The 18,728-nt window shown below is 43.9% G+C and overlaps 2 protein-coding genes across 2 annotated transcripts in view; both read left to right on the top strand.

Annotated features, from left to right (window-relative positions):
• The window catches only part of dnm1b (dynamin 1b), a 39,389-nt gene extending 39,378 nt beyond the window's left edge, over positions 1 to 11 (top strand). Inside the window, exon 17 of the mRNA XM_042102290.1 lies at positions 1 to 11. This exon is cut by the window's left edge and continues 1,883 nt beyond it. The gene's annotated coding sequence lies outside the window, so the exon portion shown is untranslated.
• A 3,749-nt stretch (positions 12 to 3,760) lies between these two features.
• Positions 3,761 to 18,728, top strand: part of LOC121714726 (regulator of G-protein signaling 3-like) — a 96,688-nt gene continuing 81,720 nt past the window's right edge. The window contains exons 1-4 of the mRNA XM_042099744.1: positions 3,761 to 4,281; positions 9,956 to 10,117; positions 11,542 to 11,972; positions 16,558 to 16,608. Coding sequence (XP_041955678.1) covers positions 4,235 to 4,281; positions 9,956 to 10,117; positions 11,542 to 11,972; positions 16,558 to 16,608 — 691 coding nt within the window. The 5' untranslated portion in view covers positions 3,761 to 4,234. The remainder of the gene's footprint in view (positions 4,282 to 9,955; positions 10,118 to 11,541; positions 11,973 to 16,557; positions 16,609 to 18,728) is intronic.

Below are 18,728 nucleotides of genomic sequence, written 5' to 3'. Positions count from 1 at the left end.
TGTGTATGTTATCCTGCTGTCACTTGTACTCATTTGTACCTAATAGCTGTTTGGTGAAATGGCTCTAAAGTTGGGTGACGTCTTCAGAGGTGACATTAGAGTTTTGGTGACGTCTCCAGATGTTAGAGTTTGGGTGACGTCTCCAGATGTGACATTAGAGTTTTGGTGACGTCTCCAGATGTGACATTAGAGTTTTGGTGGAAGACTGAAGCTATTGTGTGTGTTCTGACCAGCGTCACTACAGAGTGTGTGTTCTGACCAGTCACTACAGAGTGTGTGTTCTAACCAGCGTCACTACAGAGTGTGTGTTCTGACCAGTCACTACAGAGTGTGTGTTCACTACAGAGTGTGTGTTCTGATCAGAGTCACTACAGAGTGTGTGTTCTGACCACCACACAGGTCAGTCTCTTTGGTGTTGTGGTCAAGCTGCAGGTTTGGGTTCCGGGTTCGAGACCAGGTGGGGTGACTGCTCTCTCTCTTCACTACAATATCATTGATAAATATATATATATAATAGGCTAATAATAAACACTACAATATCATTGATAAATATATATAAATAGGCTAATAATAAATGCTACAATATCCCTTACATATATATAAATAGGCTAATAATAAACGATCAAAGTTAAACAAAGGCAATACAAACATTCAGCACTGCTGAGCTCAAATAGACCTCTGAAATTCACCTACCAAAAAAGCTACCGTCTTTGCTCATATAAGGAGATCCGGTATCTTGACATTTTTCCTATAAAAAAAACATTGCACCTGTTAAACTCTTGCGGGGACAAATACATCATTTCACTCTCCACACTTTTGTGCTCTGCCTTTTCACACTTTTGTCCTCTGCCTTCAAGTGGGTCCTGTGATCTTTGGTATGTTAAGACGGCACACTTTGATTTTTGCCCCCAGAGCTAACTTGCAATGCAACTTGCCATACTGTAGGTAGCAGGTAGTCACCTGGATATCCTTATATGGATCTCCTTATATGGGCAAAGATGGCAGCTTTGGGTACTTTTTGTAGGTGAATGTGTGTGTGTGTGTGTGTGTGTGTGTGTGTGTGTGTGTGTGTGTGTGTGTGTGCTGAAAGTGTGTGTGTCAGGCATTGAGGTCAGTTACTATGGCCAGGGTGTCTGTGGTTATGTGCTAACTGCCCCCCCCCCCCCCATCCATCTGCTTTGTCTCATTCATGTAAAGTGGGTCAACAACACCACATACACCATACACACACACACACACCATACACACACACACACCATACACACACACACACCATACACACACACATACACACACACACACACCACACACACACACACACACACACACACACACCACACACACACACACCATATACACACACACACCATACACACACACACACATTTAAATACATGACACACATGCACATACCAGCATCTTTGACATTAACAGAAAGTACAGTACACACACACACACACACACACACACACACACAGAGAGACCTCATGGTTAAATGCTGCTTAATAACAGTGCCATTCTTTGTCTTTGCTCAATACTGCATGGCGCCATTTATTTGTTTCTGGTTTACAGTTGACCAGCACAAAACAGCGCACAGAGGCCCAGAGAATAGCCCAGCTGAGTTCCCCTCTTCCAGCCAGTAATTATGTCCAGCATGGTCAAACAGGACTGAAGGCACGAGCTGGTTAAAGTATATAAGTATAAGTATATATACTCTTTTGATCCCTATATAAGTATAAGTATATATACTCTTTTGATCCTTTTTGATCCTATACTCTTTCGATCCTCTCTTTTATTGTGTACTGTATATGTATAAATGTGAGAGACAGTGAGTGGTTTATTTCTGTGTGTTTGTTTGTGTGTGTGTGTGTGTGTGTTTGTGTGTGTGTTCACTGGCATGACCCATAAGTGCTAAATTGGCTGTGTGCTTGTTTGCGTCCACAGGCCATCTGAAACTGTCTGTCTCACCTAAGAATGGCCGTCTCTTTGTGCGCGGTAAGTAGGCCGCTCACCGAGCCACGTGACCCGGACCCCCATGAGCGGGTCACTGCTGTGAGAACATATAGACCCCCATGAGCGGGTCACTGCTGTGAGAACATGTGTGAGCATAGACCCCCATGACCAGGTCACTGCTGTGAGTGTAGACCCCAGGCCTCACACAATCATTAACGACGGATGCTAATGGTCCAGTCATTGGGGTCAATCTGACCACTATTGACTGTGTCTAGTATTATTTGTTTGCTGTTGTCCGATAACTCAGTTGGGTTGGGATGCTCAATGTGACTGCTACTGCCTTTAGTTTGTTCAATGTTATATTTGGTGTTGTCTTATATAAATATTTTTGAGTTGAGATGTCATGCCTTAATATTAGTGATAATAGCAATAATAATAATAATAATAATAACAAAACGAGTTTTAAGTATATAAGTATAAGTAAGTATATATACTCTTGATCCTGTGAGGGAAATGTGGTCTCTGCATTTATCCCAATCCGTGAATTAGTGAAACACACTCAGCACACAGTGAACACACAGTGAGGTGAAGCACACACTAATCCCGGCGCAGTGAGCTGCCTGCAACAACAGTGGCGCCCGGGGAGCAGTGAGGGGTTAGGTGCCTTGCACAAGGGCACTTCAGCCGTGCCTACTGGTCAGGGTTCGAAACGGTTACAAGTCCGAAGCGCTAACCAGTAGGCCACAGCTGCCCCTAAAAGGCGTCCACTCCATGCAAATGCAAATGAGTGTACAGTAGGTGTGCAGCATAAGGAATCCCAGGAGCAGAATGCAGAATTCAGGACATGAAGGATTCTATTCTAGAATGTTTCTTCTCACACCTTATTAAAATGCCTCTGACCACTGAACCCTCTCCCCTCTTGCAACGCCACAGCATGGCAGTTGAGCTCTCTGTACAACATTACACTCACACACTCAGCAGCCCTGGAGGTCACTATACAACATTACACTCAGCACCCCTGGAGGTCACTACACACTCATCACTATGTGGACACACATGTGGTCAGCTTGTGGACACTACATGTAACTCAAAAGGACTGTGGGTGATCCTGAAATTGATGCTAATCACACACACATGTTAGATCTGAAATCATACACACTTATTTATTGACCTTCTGGAAGGCAGAGTGGTTGCCTTGGACCCCCCCCCCCCCCCCAGGCTCCACACTGGGCATCTGTGCGGTGGTCATTGACTCAAGCTGACACACTTTCCCACACACTTTATTCATTTTTTAATCCACTTTGATCGTTTCCACGGAGCATAAAGGATCATTAGGAATCGCCATGACATGGCATGACAACTCTGTCCAAATTAATTTTGTGTAAACTGTAACATCTCCAGCACTCTCACTTCTCCGCAGGGCAGGCTTGGCTGGGTAAGTAAATGGGACTTATAAATCACCGTGAGGCACTAGACCCGTTGGAGCGCGCCCCTAGCTCGCAGGAAAAGAAAAAAAAAACATGTTTGCGCACAGACTCGTTGGTGGAGTTTGGGGAACTCGAAGCGCGAACATTCCACTGTTTCTCCAGGCAACAAACTCACATTCAAATACAGCTGCAGAGCAGCTCACATTAGCACCAGTTCAGCGCTACTGAAACACATTTTCACCGCTAGATGCATCTTCAGAGATGTTTCCTCATTGACTAATTTGATTTGGCAACTCGTTTACTCATTTTAATGTGGACTGTTCATACCACAGATTCTAGAACAAAGCTCTAGAATCTTTGGTTCATACTGTAGGCCTATAAAGAAGGAAGGCCTTCAATACAGAGTTGAAGCATTAGCTAAATAACGTTATGGAAATGACTTGAGCGTTTTGAAATATTATTCTAGAAAAGTTTAGGAAAGAATCCTTTTCAAAGTTCAAGGCATCTTATTTCGCACCAATTAGGCTATAATGTTTAGCCATTTCAAACGAGAATAGTTGTTTATATTCAGTAGCTCAGAAACTCTTCAGTAGATTCAGTAAACATATTCTGGGAAGTTCATCATGTAATAGCTTTTGGGGCATTTTAAAATAGAGCATCATGATTGGTTGAAGTCGCCCCCGAAATCACAGGGGAGCTCACTTCCTCTTGTAGGCTACGGGAGGAGGAGGATGAGGAGAGAGTTTGGAATTTGAATGTTCGAGGCGGCAGTCTCAGACCCCAAACAACTACTGTCTCATGTCCGGAAACTCTTTCGTTGTAGTACACGGATAAGAAATAAATCATAAACCAAGATGGAAAATATCAGATCCCGTATGATGATGGACAACAGCGGGAAAAGGTAACGTTATGGTTTGGCAGTGTCTTCTGTGGCTGCCTGGCTAACTTGTGATAGGCTAGATGTTGCATTGCATTGCACACTTTAATTATTGGAACATTTTAAAAACAAAAACAGTCGTGCAGAACGGTATAGCTTGGTGGTCCACAGGAAGGCGGTGACTGAAGTTCAGTGTCCGTGAAATGTTTTCAAGGACTTGGGCATCACCAAAACAAGAGTTTGGGCTGCTGAATTCTTGAACATTTTAACATGGTTTGGTTTAATCGCTGCAGCGAAAAGAATCAATACTTATAATCGTTTGGGTTTATTTTCTCCGTTTGTTATTTTTCGATCCTTGCTTATCCCTTCAGTGATGTGTTTGGTCACAAAGCATGCTCCATGTTCAACCAGCGTGAGGGCAGTCCCTCTCCGCCCACCATTGCGTTTTGACAATGAACGATGTGTAAATTACCTCCACGACACGACAGCGGGGTCCTGGAGGTGATAATCCGCTCTGGGCTGTTTGTCTGTCGGGAGGAGGGATCCTTCTGACTAGTGAAGCGGTCAGGCAGCCCAAGGTCAATGACAGGCGGTCGTTGAAAAAGTGCTCATAAATATCGCATAGATCCCGGGTCAAATAGCTCTTCAGTTTAAGAAAGGCCAACACAAAATAAGCCGTAGCCTAACCATAGCCTACCTACCTCCTCTATGGGGAATAGGAAAGGAGGATAAATCAGCAGGTTGAGGATGAGGGCTCTCCTGACAGCCCTCAGTCTAATCACAATTAATGAGTACCAAGGTTTAACGTCGTAAAAGTTAAATCCTCTGAATGTCAGCTTGCTCCTTGTTCCGGAGGTTTCTACGCCCCCTGCTTTAGGCTGTCAGATCGCTCCCACCTTACTGACGTGTTCACTGACGTGTTCACTGACAATCACATTAAAAATGGCAGTGAGGCGTTTTAGATATTGCTTTAATAGCGTATAGAATAGCAACAATAATGATTTTCAATGGTTGTAGATACTTGAACAATGCAAACCTTCATATAGTTATTTGTATCAGTAATACCGTCACGTCTAGGTTTACCATGACACTTTCATATGTTAATTAAACCAATTTGGATTCTGCTGGACTGACTGGCCCCAAAGGCTCCAGCTGTGCGGCTTTCTCTAGCGCAGCTCCGGCATCCGCATTATAACTCTGGCCTGCCGGGATGGTTTTCACACTGGAAAAAATAGAAAGTAACATAAAAGAAAGAATGTTTTTAACCTCTGCTAAATGGTATATGACCGCCGCGCAGCGAAGCGGCGGTCATATAGGTTTAGTCAGATTTTTTTCTTTTTTTTTTTTTTCTTTTTCGCATGTCCAAATTTCCGTCAAGGATTCCCGGGACCGTGGTAAAGTTGGTTTTATATTGGACGTTGGATATTCGACACATTCGAAAAATCTATTTAGCACTGACTACGAGGGTCGAGTTTGTGTCAAACCAACTTTAATGTGTTTAAACAAGGCCTGCCTATATTACACAAAGCTTCTTTTGTCAAAAAACCCATGTTTTGATTTTATGAATTTTTTATGCTGATAAAAGATTTCAATCTATTATGCGGCTTCACCTTTTGACTTACCCATACTAAAACACATCTCCTGAACTCACCTTACTGCCCTTTCTAATACACAAAGCTTATTTTTCCCTAAAACCCACTCTTTGATTTTATACAATTTTTAATGTTAAATGTTTCAAATCTATTATGCGGCTTGCCCTTTTGACCTACCCATGTCAAAACACATCTGGTGAACTCGGATTACTGCTCTATATAGTACACAAAGCGTCTTTTTCCCAAAAACCCATTCTTTGATTTTATAAATATTTTTTAATGTAAAAAAAATGCTATAAATGCTTTAAATCTATTATGCGGCTTGACCTTTTGACCTACCCATGTCAAAACACATCTGTTGCACTCAGCTAACTGCCCTTCATAGTGCACAACACTTCTTTTTTCCAGAAACTCACTCTTTGATTTTATATAATTTTTTTACTTTATAAAAATGCTATAAATCTATTATGCGAATTGCCCTTTTGACCTACCCATGTTAAAACACATCTGCTGCACTCATCTAACTGCCCTACATAGTACACAAAGCTTATTTTTTCCGAAAAATTCCTCTTTGATTTTATATACATTTTTTTACAGTAAAAAAAAGAAGCTTTGTGTATTATGAAGGGCAGTTAGCTGAGTGTAACTGATGTGTTTTAACATGGGTAGGTCAAAAGGTGAAGGCACATAATAGATTTATAGCATTTTTGAATAGTAAAAAAATAATATAAAATCAAAGAGTGAGTTTTTGAAAAAAAGAAGCTTTGTGTACTATGTAGGGCAGTTAACCGAGTGCAGCAGATGTGTTTTGACATGGGTAGGTCAAAAGGTCAAGCCGCATAATAAATTTATAGCATTTTTGAATAGTAGAAAATTAATATGAAATCAAAGAGTATGTTTTTGGACAAAATAAGCTTTGTGTATTATGTAGGGCAGTTAGCTGAGTGCAACAGATGTGTTTTGACATGGGTAGGTCAAAAGGTCAAGCCGCATAATAGATTTAAAGCATTTATAGCATTTTTTTTACATTAAAAAATATTTATAAAATCAAAGAATGGGTTTTTGGGAAAAAGAAGCTTTGTGCACTATATAGAGCAGTAATCTGAGTTCACCAGATGTGTTTTGACATGGGTAGGTCAAAAGGGCAAGCCGCATAATAGATTTGAAACATTTAACATTAAAAATTGTATAAAATCAAAGAGTAGGTTTTAGGGAAAAAGAAGCTTTGTGTACTAGAAAGGGCAGTAAGGCGAGTTCAGGAGATGTGTTTTAGTATGGGTAAGTCAAAAGGTGAAGCCGCATAATAGATTGAAATCTTTTATCAGCATAAAAAATTCATAAAATCAAAACATGGGTTTTTTGACAAAAGAAGCTTTGTGTAATATAGGCAGGCCTTGTTTAAACACATAAAGTTGGTTTGACATAAACTCGACCCTCGTAGTCAGTGCTAAATAGATTTTTCGAATGTGTCGAATATCCAACGTCCAATATAAAACCAACTTTACCACGGTATTCCCATGAGGTGTTGTAATCACAGGTATCTGTGACCTAACATAGTCAAAACTGCACGAAATTGGAAGTGTAGGATCATTATGACACCCTCTGTATGCACGCCAAGTTTCGTCGAATTCCGTTCATGGGGGGCCACACAATAAATGAATTTATGTTACTATACACCAACTGGCCTGTAGGTGGCCGGAGACAGTTTTCTGTGAATATCTCGAGAACCGTAGGGCCTAGGAGGTCCACCTTTTTTTTGTATGTTGGTCTTAAGGGGGCATGTCAACCCATCCCATTACCACTTATTTCATGTATAGCGCCACCTAGTTAAAAATTAAAAAGCAAAAAATTAGGTGTTTTCACCACAATATCTCTGGCTGACATGGTCAAAACTGCACAAAATTGAAAGTGTAGAATCATTATGACACCCTCCAAATGCATGCCAAGTTTTGTGAACTTTCGTTCATGGGGGGCCTTACAATAAAATAATTGATGTGTACATTTAGTGACCGTACACCAACAAGGATTCCCGGGACACTGACAGACCGGGGTACACGAAACTTGGTGGGCATGTAACCCCACATGGATAGCATGGAACCATCGGTTTTCGTTTTGATCTGTAGCCCCCCCGCTGTACTGGACCCCCCGAAAGGAGGGTAGGGCAGACACAGTTTTCTGTGAATATCTTGAGGGCCTAGGATGACCAATTTTTTCCGTATGTTTGCCTCCAGGGGTCATGTTAACCCATTCCATGTGCACACATGTGCATAAACAGATACACATGCACACACATACATTCACAGTAATTATACGTATGACACATACTCACACAGTAGACATATGTACGCTTGCATGCACATGCACAAACACACATACGCAGGCAAACACACAAGCACGCACACACACACACACACACACACCCACACACACACATAAACATAAACGTGTACACGCACACATGCACACAATTCAAGAATTTCTCAGAATTATAAACAGGCAAGATGGGGGTGGGGTTGTATAAAATGAATTTTACATGTGAAATCTATGAACTAATCATGTTTTGGTACTTGTTGTCTAGCAGATACCAGTGAGAATTGAGTGTGGATAATGCAATTTAGTGAGACAGTTAGAATCATATAGGCCTTTCAGCGTGATTTATTTTTGTGGAAAAAATGTGCTGGACTGGGCGGCGGTCATATTTTGTACCGCTCTGCGGTACATCTAGTTTAATTATACTGTCTGTTATTAGCCTTTTATGTCTATGTCTGTGTGTCTGTATTGGGTCAGAATTTCTGAGAAGTCCAAGACAAATTTCCCTAAGGGGATAATAAAGTATATATCTATCTATCTATCTATCTATCTATCTTGGTTGTAATTTTATTAGAATGTAAAAAAATATGTTTGGCTGTTATTTAATGCACTTTTGGATGTATTTTGTAATATCATTCCTGTGCAGTTTCCCCATCAGGAATGAATCATCTTTATGGACAGTACCATGAATAGTGAAAGGTTATCTATCTACCCATTCCAGCCACACTATTGTGGCTCGTGCAGACACGTTTGTAGACAGCACAAGGGCACAGCTGTAGTTACATACAGTAATATGCATTGATCCTATACTGTATCTATACATACAGTAATATGCATTGATCCTATACAGTAATATGCATTGATCCTATACATACAGTAATATGCATTGATCCTATACAGTAATATGCATTGATCCTATACATACAGTAATATGCGTTGATCCTATACATACAGTAATATGCATTGATCCTATACAGTAATATGCATTGATCCTATACATACAGTAATATGCGTTGATCCTATACATACAGTAATATGCGTTGATCCTATACAGTAATATGCATTGATCCTATACATACAGTAATATGTATTGATCCTATACAGTGCTTCAACAGCACTGAGGACTGTGCAGCGTGTATGTCATTGATATCTGATATGGATCTTCCCCACATGATCCCACACTGGATCTAATCTACAGATCAACACTGTCAGGAACATGTTAGAGAAGGTCACAAACAGGTGCTTAAATAGCTTGCTACATATGAGGAGTTTGCTACAGAATACGTCTATTGTTAAGCATATTCATAAACCATGTATTTTTATTTTTATTGTGCATTTCAGTTGTGTTATTTTGATTAAGTAAGATGAATCAAATAGCAATAACCCAACAGCAGATTTGCTGATATTTCCTGAAAAATAAAACATCCGTTCAAATTGAAATTGAATGGAAGTTTTGGAATGTTCTTCATTTATAGGCACTCAGAAAGCTTGTGACATATTTAGATGTTAGTTAGATAGATAGATAGATAGATAGATAGATACTTTATTGATGAATAAAGTGTAGCGCTTAGTATTAAACACTACAGTGGACATGAATAGTGGAGTCTCTGGTTCCGGTGGGTTCTCTTGGTATTTGGGCCATGTTGGTTCCGGTGGGTTCTCTTGGTATTTGGGCCATGTTGGTTCCGGTGGGTTCTCTTGCTATTTGGGCCATGTTGGTTCCGGTGGGTTCTCTTGGTATTTGGGTTCTCTTGCTATGCAGTGACATTTGATCATCACAGTTCTCCTTTCTCCAGAACGCTCTACAGAGAACCATACTGGGTTCTGGATCAGCCTGTTCTGCAGGGGCCATCAGCCAAGAGAGGGCGCAAGGAGAGGAGAGGACACACGGAACGTGGCGATAGCACCGACAGAAGAGGCCCAGTGAGACCCCTCAGTCACATCGGAACAATGAGAAGGTAAATAAATATGACAGAACAACGAGAAGATAGATAAATATGACGGACTGTCCCGCCCCACTGATGTGGTCTTGGTCCAGATATGGCAAGGAATCAGATCGTATCAAAATCAGGGGTTCATATCCATACCATAGTCCACTAACCTAGCGTTCATGTAACCTGACTCTCGCCAGATGAATTTTGTTCCGCCTAGCTCCACTCATCCATCTGGGATCGATCCATTGGAGTGGTGCTTCAGAAGGCTGGGCCTAATCAAAAAATCCTTGCATATGATTGGATAAGCCACTTGTCCGTCATCTATTGACGTGCTACTTCAACCACTCACATTGAAGCCAACCCGTGACGCTAATAACAGTCTCACAGTCGCTTCTACGCTATGTCACATCTATGAAACTCCCGCCCTGCGTCCTGATTGGCTCTACCATACAATCTGGTGCTGAAATCACTCTCAACGGAAGAGGTCCCAGATGGATGTGAGTGGAGCTAGGCGGAGCTAAGCAGAACCAAATTCATCTGGCGAGAGTCAGATTAGCGTTCGTGGGCTTCGGAAAAACCTTTTTTTCCAGTGAAAACATCATCATTCCGCATCATTCACGTCATGTAATGTGTGAGTCAGAGATCGGAAACTGGGGCTAGATTTTGCTAACAGAGTTGCCCAGTTAGGGGCTCGTCATCACTTTTGTCGTCACGTTGTAGTTCGTTTTTGTCACTTGAAAGCTGCATATCTTTCTTTCACAAGCGTCTTACAGTATATTTTAAGAAAATACAGTTGTTTATTTAGGATTAGTGAGCGTATGTTTTAACCTTTGTTGTGGCATCTGTGTTTGTCACACATTCCGACTCCAAAGCACATGAACACTTGCTGTGGGAAAAACAAAGTAGCCATGGGGGCGGTCCTTGTCATTCCCAAGAGCCATGAATGCACCATGTGTCCACTGGTGATGATGACACATACTGTAGTCCACTGGTGATGATGACGCATTGCTAACAACAAGGTCAGGGTCACAGGTTTGACACCCAGGGATCACACCCACTGATACAATTGTGGATTTCTGCAACACTCTACAAGTGCTTAACACTCCCATTGGTTAACGCCTTGTGTTCTCCTTCAGAGAACCGTGGTTATGTTCATAACCCTTACGTTTATGGAGAAAAGAGGCTAAATGACTAGATATAGATAGACCATAATAAGGCTTCATTTTGTTGCTAGTGGAGATTTGGATGAAAACAAATCCCCTGGAAAAGTACTCAGTACTGTACAGTACCGCAGTGATGTTTAGTCCTTTATTTATATTCATTTATATATGATTAGTAAAAAGAGTGTGTGTCTGTGTGTGTGTATGATTGTGTGTGTGTGTATGATTGTGTGTGTGTGTGTTTTCATCATATCATGAACATGTGTTGTTGTTGTTTGCTGTGTGTAGTAGCACTGTTGGGCCAGTAGAGGGGGTCCTAACAGAGGCTCTAACACACAGAAGCTCCACAGCCCAGGTGAAGCTCGCCGTGGTCAAGACCTCCCTCCGGAACAGGAGCACAGAACCGGGGCCTGTGCAGAGGGGCGCAGAACAGTGGCCAGAGCGGGAGAAGAACCCAGAACTGTGTCACATGAGGAGGAACCCACGACTAAGAAAGGGCACGGAACGATGTTCTATGAGGGAAATTGAAGGACATGCACCCAAGAGGAAGACCTTAGAACCCAGTTCCATTAGGCAGAATATGGAACCTGTTCCGGTTAGGGGAAACGGAGAACCTGCTCTGTTTAGGAGCGCCACAGAGCCGGGGACCCTGCAGGAGAACCTAGAACCCACTCCAAAAAGGAAGAGGAAGGTCCATCCCTCTGGCTTCAAGGGCAGAGGTCAGTAGTGTTTCTGCTCACCCCCCCCCTAATATACACGTCTTACAAAACTACCAAGGACAACATTTTCCCCTCAAATATTCACTTGTCTTAGAAAGGAAGGAGACACACACTGAGATAAGGAGGCTGTGTGATCAGAGCAGCGTGTGTGTGTGTGGTGTGTGTGTGTGTGTGTGTGTGTGTGTGTGGTGTGTGTGTGTGTGTGTGTGTGTGTATGTGCACTGATAAAGCGATAAGAAGGGTGTGTGTTCAGAGCAGGTCCCAGGTGGCAGAGTGGCAGTGCCACTGGCAAAATGGGATCATATTTTGTTGTGCACATTTCTGACTCTAATTGTGAGGTGAAGTAGCCATTTTGTGTACTTGCAGATCGTAACAGGTCTGGAGAATGTCATTATGTGTCCTGGAAAACTCACATGGAAGTTGTAAAATGTTGCCAGTGAAAACGGTTGGCAAGCTTGTGTTGGCCAGGCCCGATGCATTATCCGCTCCTGTTTGGCATCCTGTGTCTAGCCCTCTGCTTTGTGACTGCTGAAGGGCCACCATGGCCCAGTGTGGGTTGTGGCTATCGCTTCCTATGATCTGCTAAGGGGGCCACCATGGCCCAGTGTGGGTTGTGGCTATCGCTTCCTATGGTCTGTGTTGCTGCGGTCACCTGCCATACAGTGTGTTGCCCAACAGATGGCAGTATAGTGCATGTATTTGAGGAGAGGGCCTCGCCTGAGAAAAGTAAACGCTCATATTAATAATTAAGCTGCAGTAACATGCAATGGATTTTCACAGCGGCTGTGAAGAGCTCTCTCTGTAGAACACGCTCCTCTAGCGTCTGTGAAGAGCTCTCTGTAGAACACGCTCCTTAGCAGTGGTTTTTGGAACGTAACAGATGAAAAATACACATGATCTGTTTTCTTTGTGCATGTAAAAGCTTCCTAAAGATATGAGTGTGTAGCCAGGCGCTTAATGAGTGTGTAGCCAGGCGCTTGATGAGTGTGTGGTCAGGCACTTAATGAGTGTGTAGCCAGGCGCTTGATGAGTGTGTGGCCAGATGAGTGTGTGGTCAGGCGCTTGGTTCTGTGCCGGACCTGGCGCCTGCCCAGAAAGGGAGAGTCCTGGGCATCAGCGGTCTCCCACGTCCCGCGTTGGCCTGGCAGCATGCCCATATCCTGCGTTGGCCTGGCACTGCAGCATGTACTCATTAAGCCCAGTCCCCTCGCGCTTCCTCCCTGTCCCTCCGATAAGATCTTAATGTAGCGCTGACCAGGCCTCTGGTTCCAGTAAGCCATTAGTGGCACAATAGCGTAGCGTAGCGTAGCATGGGGGACAATAACATAGCGTAGCATGGGGGACATTATTGTAGCATGGGGAATAATAGCGTAGCATGGGGAATATTAGCGTAGCATGGGGGACAGTAGCGTAGCATGAGGAATAATAGCGTAGCGTAGCATGGGGGACAGTAGCGTAGCGTAGCATGGGGGACAGTAGCGTAGCGTAGCATGGGGACAGTAGCGTAGCATGGGGGACAGTAGCGTAGCTTGGGGGACAGTAGCGTAGCTTGGGGGACAGTAGCGTAGCTTGGGGGACAGTAGCGTAGCGTGGAAGGCAGTAGCGTAGCGTAGCATGGGGGACAATAGCATAGCGTAGCGTGGGGGAGGGCAGTGTGTGAAAAGCAGCGGTGGCTCCTCGGCCCATTGTGTGTGAGGCGTGTGATTGTGCCCGCAGCTTCCTGACCAGAGTAAACATTAAAGGAGAGGGAACGAGGCAAATGAGCTGGACGACAGGGCCACCTCACTTCCTGTTCGGGGCACAGTGCTTCCACCTCGGGGTAATGAGTGACTCACAGAGGCCCAAAGTCCATTAACCGTCAGCTATGAGTGACCAGGAAGGGAGGTGTGTGTGTGTGTGTGTGTGTGTTTAGGGAATAAAAGATGACTGGGGGTGTGTGTGTGGAAGTGTAAGACGTCTCTCTCTCTTACACTACTACAATGAAACAGAGGGCGCTTGTTTTATTGAGCAGGTCTTGCATAGAAGCCATAATAAGGCCATATCTGTGTATTATTTGAAATTTTAGGCTATGGTATGTTTATTTTTTCTTCACACAGGATGTTAGTGTGCCGTGGGACATTTTAAGTGTCAAAAGTGTGCCGTGGCACAAAAAAGGTTGAAAAACACTGCTATATGCAATAGTGTGTAGTGAGGCTATACTATGTATACTATATGCAATAGTTTGCAGTGAGGCTATACTATGTGGACTATATGCAATATATACTATGTATAGGACCTGGGGGTTTGTAGGGTTGGTAAGAGGATGTTGTGGTCTACTTTAACTGTTGTGTTAGTGAACAACTGTGTTGTGTAGTGCATGTGTTGTGTAGTGCGTGTGTTGTGTAGGGCATGTGTTGTGTTGTGTAGTGCATGTGTTGTGTTGTGTAGTGCATGTGTTGTGTTGTGCATGTGTTGTGTAGTGCATGTGTTGTGTTGTGTAGTGCATGTGTTGTGTTGTGCATGTGTTGTGTAGTGCATGTGTTGTGTTGTGTAGTGCATGTGTTGTGTAGTGCATGTGTTATGTAGTGCATGTGTTGTGTAGTGCATGTGTTGTGTTGTGTAGTGTGTGTGTTGTGTAGTGCATGTGTTGTGTTGTGTAGTGTGTGTGTTGTGTTGTGTTGTGTAGTGCATGTGTTGTGTAGTGCATGTGTGTTGTGTAGTGCATGTGTTGTGTTGTGTAGTGCATGTGTTGTGTAGTGCATGTGTTGTGTTGTGTAGTGTGTGTGTTGTGTAGTGTGTGTGTTGTGTAGTGCGTGTGTTGTGTAGTGCGTGTGTTGTGTAGTGCATGTGTTGTGTAGTGCATGTGTTGTGTTGTGTAGTGTGTGTGTTGTGTTGTGTAGTGCATGTGTGTTGTGTAGTGCATGTGTTGTGTAGTGCATGTGTTGTGTTGTGTAGTGTGTGTGTTGTGTAGTGTGTGTGTTGTGTAGTGCGTGTGTTGTGTAGTGCATGTGTTGTGTAGTGCATGTGTTGTGTTGTGTAGTGTGTGTGTTGTGTTGTGTAGTGCATGTGTGTTGTGTAGTGCATGTGTTGTGTTGTGTAGTGCATGTGTTGTGTTGTGTAGTGCATGTGTGTTGTGTAGTGCATGTGTTGAGGAGTTGTAGGGCTGTGTGTGATTGGGCCAGCTCGGTGTCCGTCTGCTCTGATTGGGCCAGCTCGGTGTCTGTCTGCTCTGATTGGGCCAGCTCGGTGTCCGTCTGCTCTGCATTTGAACTGTGGCTGTTATTGCTAGGAGGCGTGGCCCCTCTGGACGCTCTGCTGTCAATCAAAACGTGCTGCTGGAGAATGAGCTCATTGTTTGCTGTTGCAGCAGCAGGTGGAGTTCCCCCCCCCCCTCTCACTTTCTACCCCATTCAAACGGCTCCCTCCCCTCCTCCCCTCTGGGCCAATCAGAACGCATGAGAGGCTCTCGCTGTCATCTATTCAAAAGGAAAAGGCGCGTAGGAGCTCTTGTGCTCTGTTGTGGTCTGTTGTGCTCTGTTGTGGTCTGTTGTGGTCTGTACTTTCACCTCTTTGGATGGACGCGTCCTCTTCTAATGACTCCATTAGCCCGGGCAGACCTCATCTGACCCGCACTGGGCTGCAAAGCTGCGGAGCGGTTCAGAGTTCACACCATTTGGTGCCGACTAGGCTGGGTCCGTCTGGCTACGTTATTGGTGCCGACTAGGCTGGGTCCGTCTGGCCACGTTATTGGTGCCGACTAGGCTGGGTCCGTCTGGCCACGTTATTGGTGCCGACTAGGCTGGGTCCGTCTGGCCACGTTATTGGTGCCGACTAGGCTGGGTCCGTCTGGCCACGTTATTGGTGCCGACTAGGCTGGGTCCGTCTGGCCACGTTATTGGTGCCGACTAGGCTGGGTCCGTCTGGCTACGTTATCTTGAGCTGGACAGTCCCATGGAGTGGCAGGCGGTGCCCCAACGTCTGCCTGCTCGTCCGGACAGACCGCAGGCTTCCTTGTTTGTGTTGCAAGCGTTTGGTGAGTTCTGTTTGCCCTCATTGCCGATGCCACATTTTTGGGTCATTCATTGTAGTGGCTTTAAAAGTCACACATTAACAGTAGGCTCAGGCTTTGTGTGTGTGTGTGTGTGTGTGTTTTGCGTGATGCTAGCTGACAGAGTAATGCTTAGCCTACATTCTCCAGGTGTTCCCCAGTGCAGTCCAGAGGTTTCTCTCTCTTTTTGTTCAGACGGACCACATCTGGCTGGACGCTCTTCTTGTCATGGAGTCAGTGGGCTGGTCTGAGTCACAGCTGAAACGAGTCCAGTGTCTAAAGTGAAACTAAACTGTGTTTCGGTCATTGTGGTCCATTACATCTATTCTCTTGAGAGAGAGTATGCATTCGCGTGTGAATGTATGTGTGTGTGTGTGTGTGCATGCATATTTGTGTTTTTATTGTGTACTATATATGTATAAATGTGAGAAACAGTGAGTGGTTTATTTCTGTGTGTTTGTGTGTGTGTTTGTGTGTGTGTGTGTGTGTGTTTGTGTGTGTGTTCACTGGCGTGATCCGTAAGTGCTAAATTGGCTGTGTGCTTGTTTGCGTCCACAGGCCATCTGAAACTGTCCGTCTCACCTGAGAATGGCCGTCTCTTTGTGCACGGTAAGTAGGCCGCTCACCGAGCCACGTGACCCGGACCCCCATGAGCGGGTCACTGCTGTGAGAACATATAGACCCCCATGAGCGGGTCACTGCTGTGAGCGTAGACCCCCATGACCAGGTCACTGCTGTGAGTGTAGACCCCAGGCCTCACACAATAAGTATAAGTATATATACTTTTTGATCCCGTGAGGGAAATTTGGTCTCTGCATTTAACCCAATCGGTGAATTAGTGAAACACAAACAGCACACAGTGAACACACAGTGAGGTGAAGCACACACTAATCCTGGCGCAGTGAGCTGCCTGCTACAACGGCGGCGCTCGGGGAGCAGTGAGGGGTTAGGTGCCTTGCTCAAGGGCACTTCAGCCGCGGCCCACTGGTCGGGGCTCGACCTGGCAACCCTCCGGTTACAAGTCCAGAGTGCTAACCAGTAGGCCACGGCTGCTCATTCTGCTGTCATTCTGGGTCATTACTGCTTAACGACGGATGCTAATGTTCCAGTCATTGGGGTCAATCTGACCACTATTGACTGTGTCCAGTATTATTTGTTTGCTGTTGTCCGATAACTCAGTTGGGTTGGGATGCTCAATCTGACTGCTATTGCCTTTAGTTTGTTCAATGTTATATTTGGTGTTGTCTTATATAAATATTTTTGAGTTGAGATGTCATGCCTTAATATTAGTGATAATAGCAATAATAATAATAATAATAATAATAATAATAATAATAATAATGACAAAACGAGTTTTAAGTATATAAGTATAAGTAAGTATATATACTCTTTTGATCCTGTGAGGGAAATTTGGTCTCTGCATTTATCCCAATCCGTGAATTAGTGAAACACACTCAGCACACAGTGAACACACAGTGAGGTGAAGCACACACTAATCCCGGTGCAGTGAGCTGCCTGCATCAACAGCGGCGCTCGGGGAGCAGTGTACCCAATTGTCCCAATTGTACCCAATTGTCAGTGCCATGTGTCAAATCTTTTCTTTTGCAAATCTGAGCAATTATAAATTATACTTTTGCCCCATTTTGACTTAGGAGGGCATTTCTCCTACATACTTTAGCCAATAATCAAACGTCTGCTCTCTTTTGGAAAGCTGAGACACTGTTGGAAAACAATTAGAATAACTGTGTGATGTAGCCTACTGACACAAAGTTACAAAGGCTAGATTATTCTTTTCTTTTTCTACCGGATAACAAGCATCTTTGAACTGATCACATTTCAGCCCTCTAGGTCTTGACTTGATATGACTTGAGTCCTAGCATTAGGTCTTGTCATGCTGTGTGCAAAAGTAGATCAATATAGAATGACAACATGAGTACTTTAGACCATTATTTGCCAAGATATGCTCATGCACTTGGTAAAATGCCCTATGAAAACTCCCCATAGGACTTTGGGTTCTCCAAAATGCATACTGGCAATCAAATGCTTACTGCATATGAACCCCACATAAGCATAATCTTGGCCTCAAATGAAAGGTAATACTCTGAAGTTTCATGCTTGCATTTGGATTGTAGGCTACTTCAGGTTCTGATATAACTATACTAAATATGGAATAATTACAAAAAATACAAATCTTTACAATTTCTATTTCAATTCAATTGGTGTGTATAAGACGGGCTATATTTCTGCACAACTAATATTGGATCAACTGTTGACCGACCTGGGGCTGGTGTATGCTAGCTGGTGATGCTAGTTGCGCGTGTAAATCCTCACACCCCTAACCTTAAGAACGGCTCTAACCGCTGAGTTGGAAGCTTGGGCTTTTAGCTCAGTGGTTATAGCGCTCGACTCCCATGCGGTGTGTTGAGGTGGCGGGTTCGAGGGCCGTGAGCGGCGGACGAAACGACCTCTGGAACATCTGAAGGCATATTATTAAACAGCAACAAAAAGTTGTAGTAGTATTAATGAAACACCCCCATTCTCGCAACCCGTCTGACCAGCCACCCCTTTAAAGGAGAATTCCGGTGTGATATTGACCTAAAGTGTATCGAAACATGATACCGAGTGTGAACGTATGTCTCATAGCCCATCTCGGCTTGTCCCCTGCACTCCAAAATCTGGCGCTAGTTAGCCGATGCTACCAACATCTTTTTCAATAGTGGTGCTTCGGC

The sequence above is a fragment of the Alosa sapidissima genome, chromosome 8 (genome assembly GCF_018492685.1).
Source record: "Alosa sapidissima isolate fAloSap1 chromosome 8, fAloSap1.pri, whole genome shotgun sequence".
In the NCBI taxonomy this organism is placed as follows: Eukaryota; Metazoa; Chordata; class Actinopteri; order Clupeiformes; family Clupeidae; genus Alosa; species Alosa sapidissima.
This window is presented reverse-complemented; position numbering and strand designations above follow the sequence as displayed.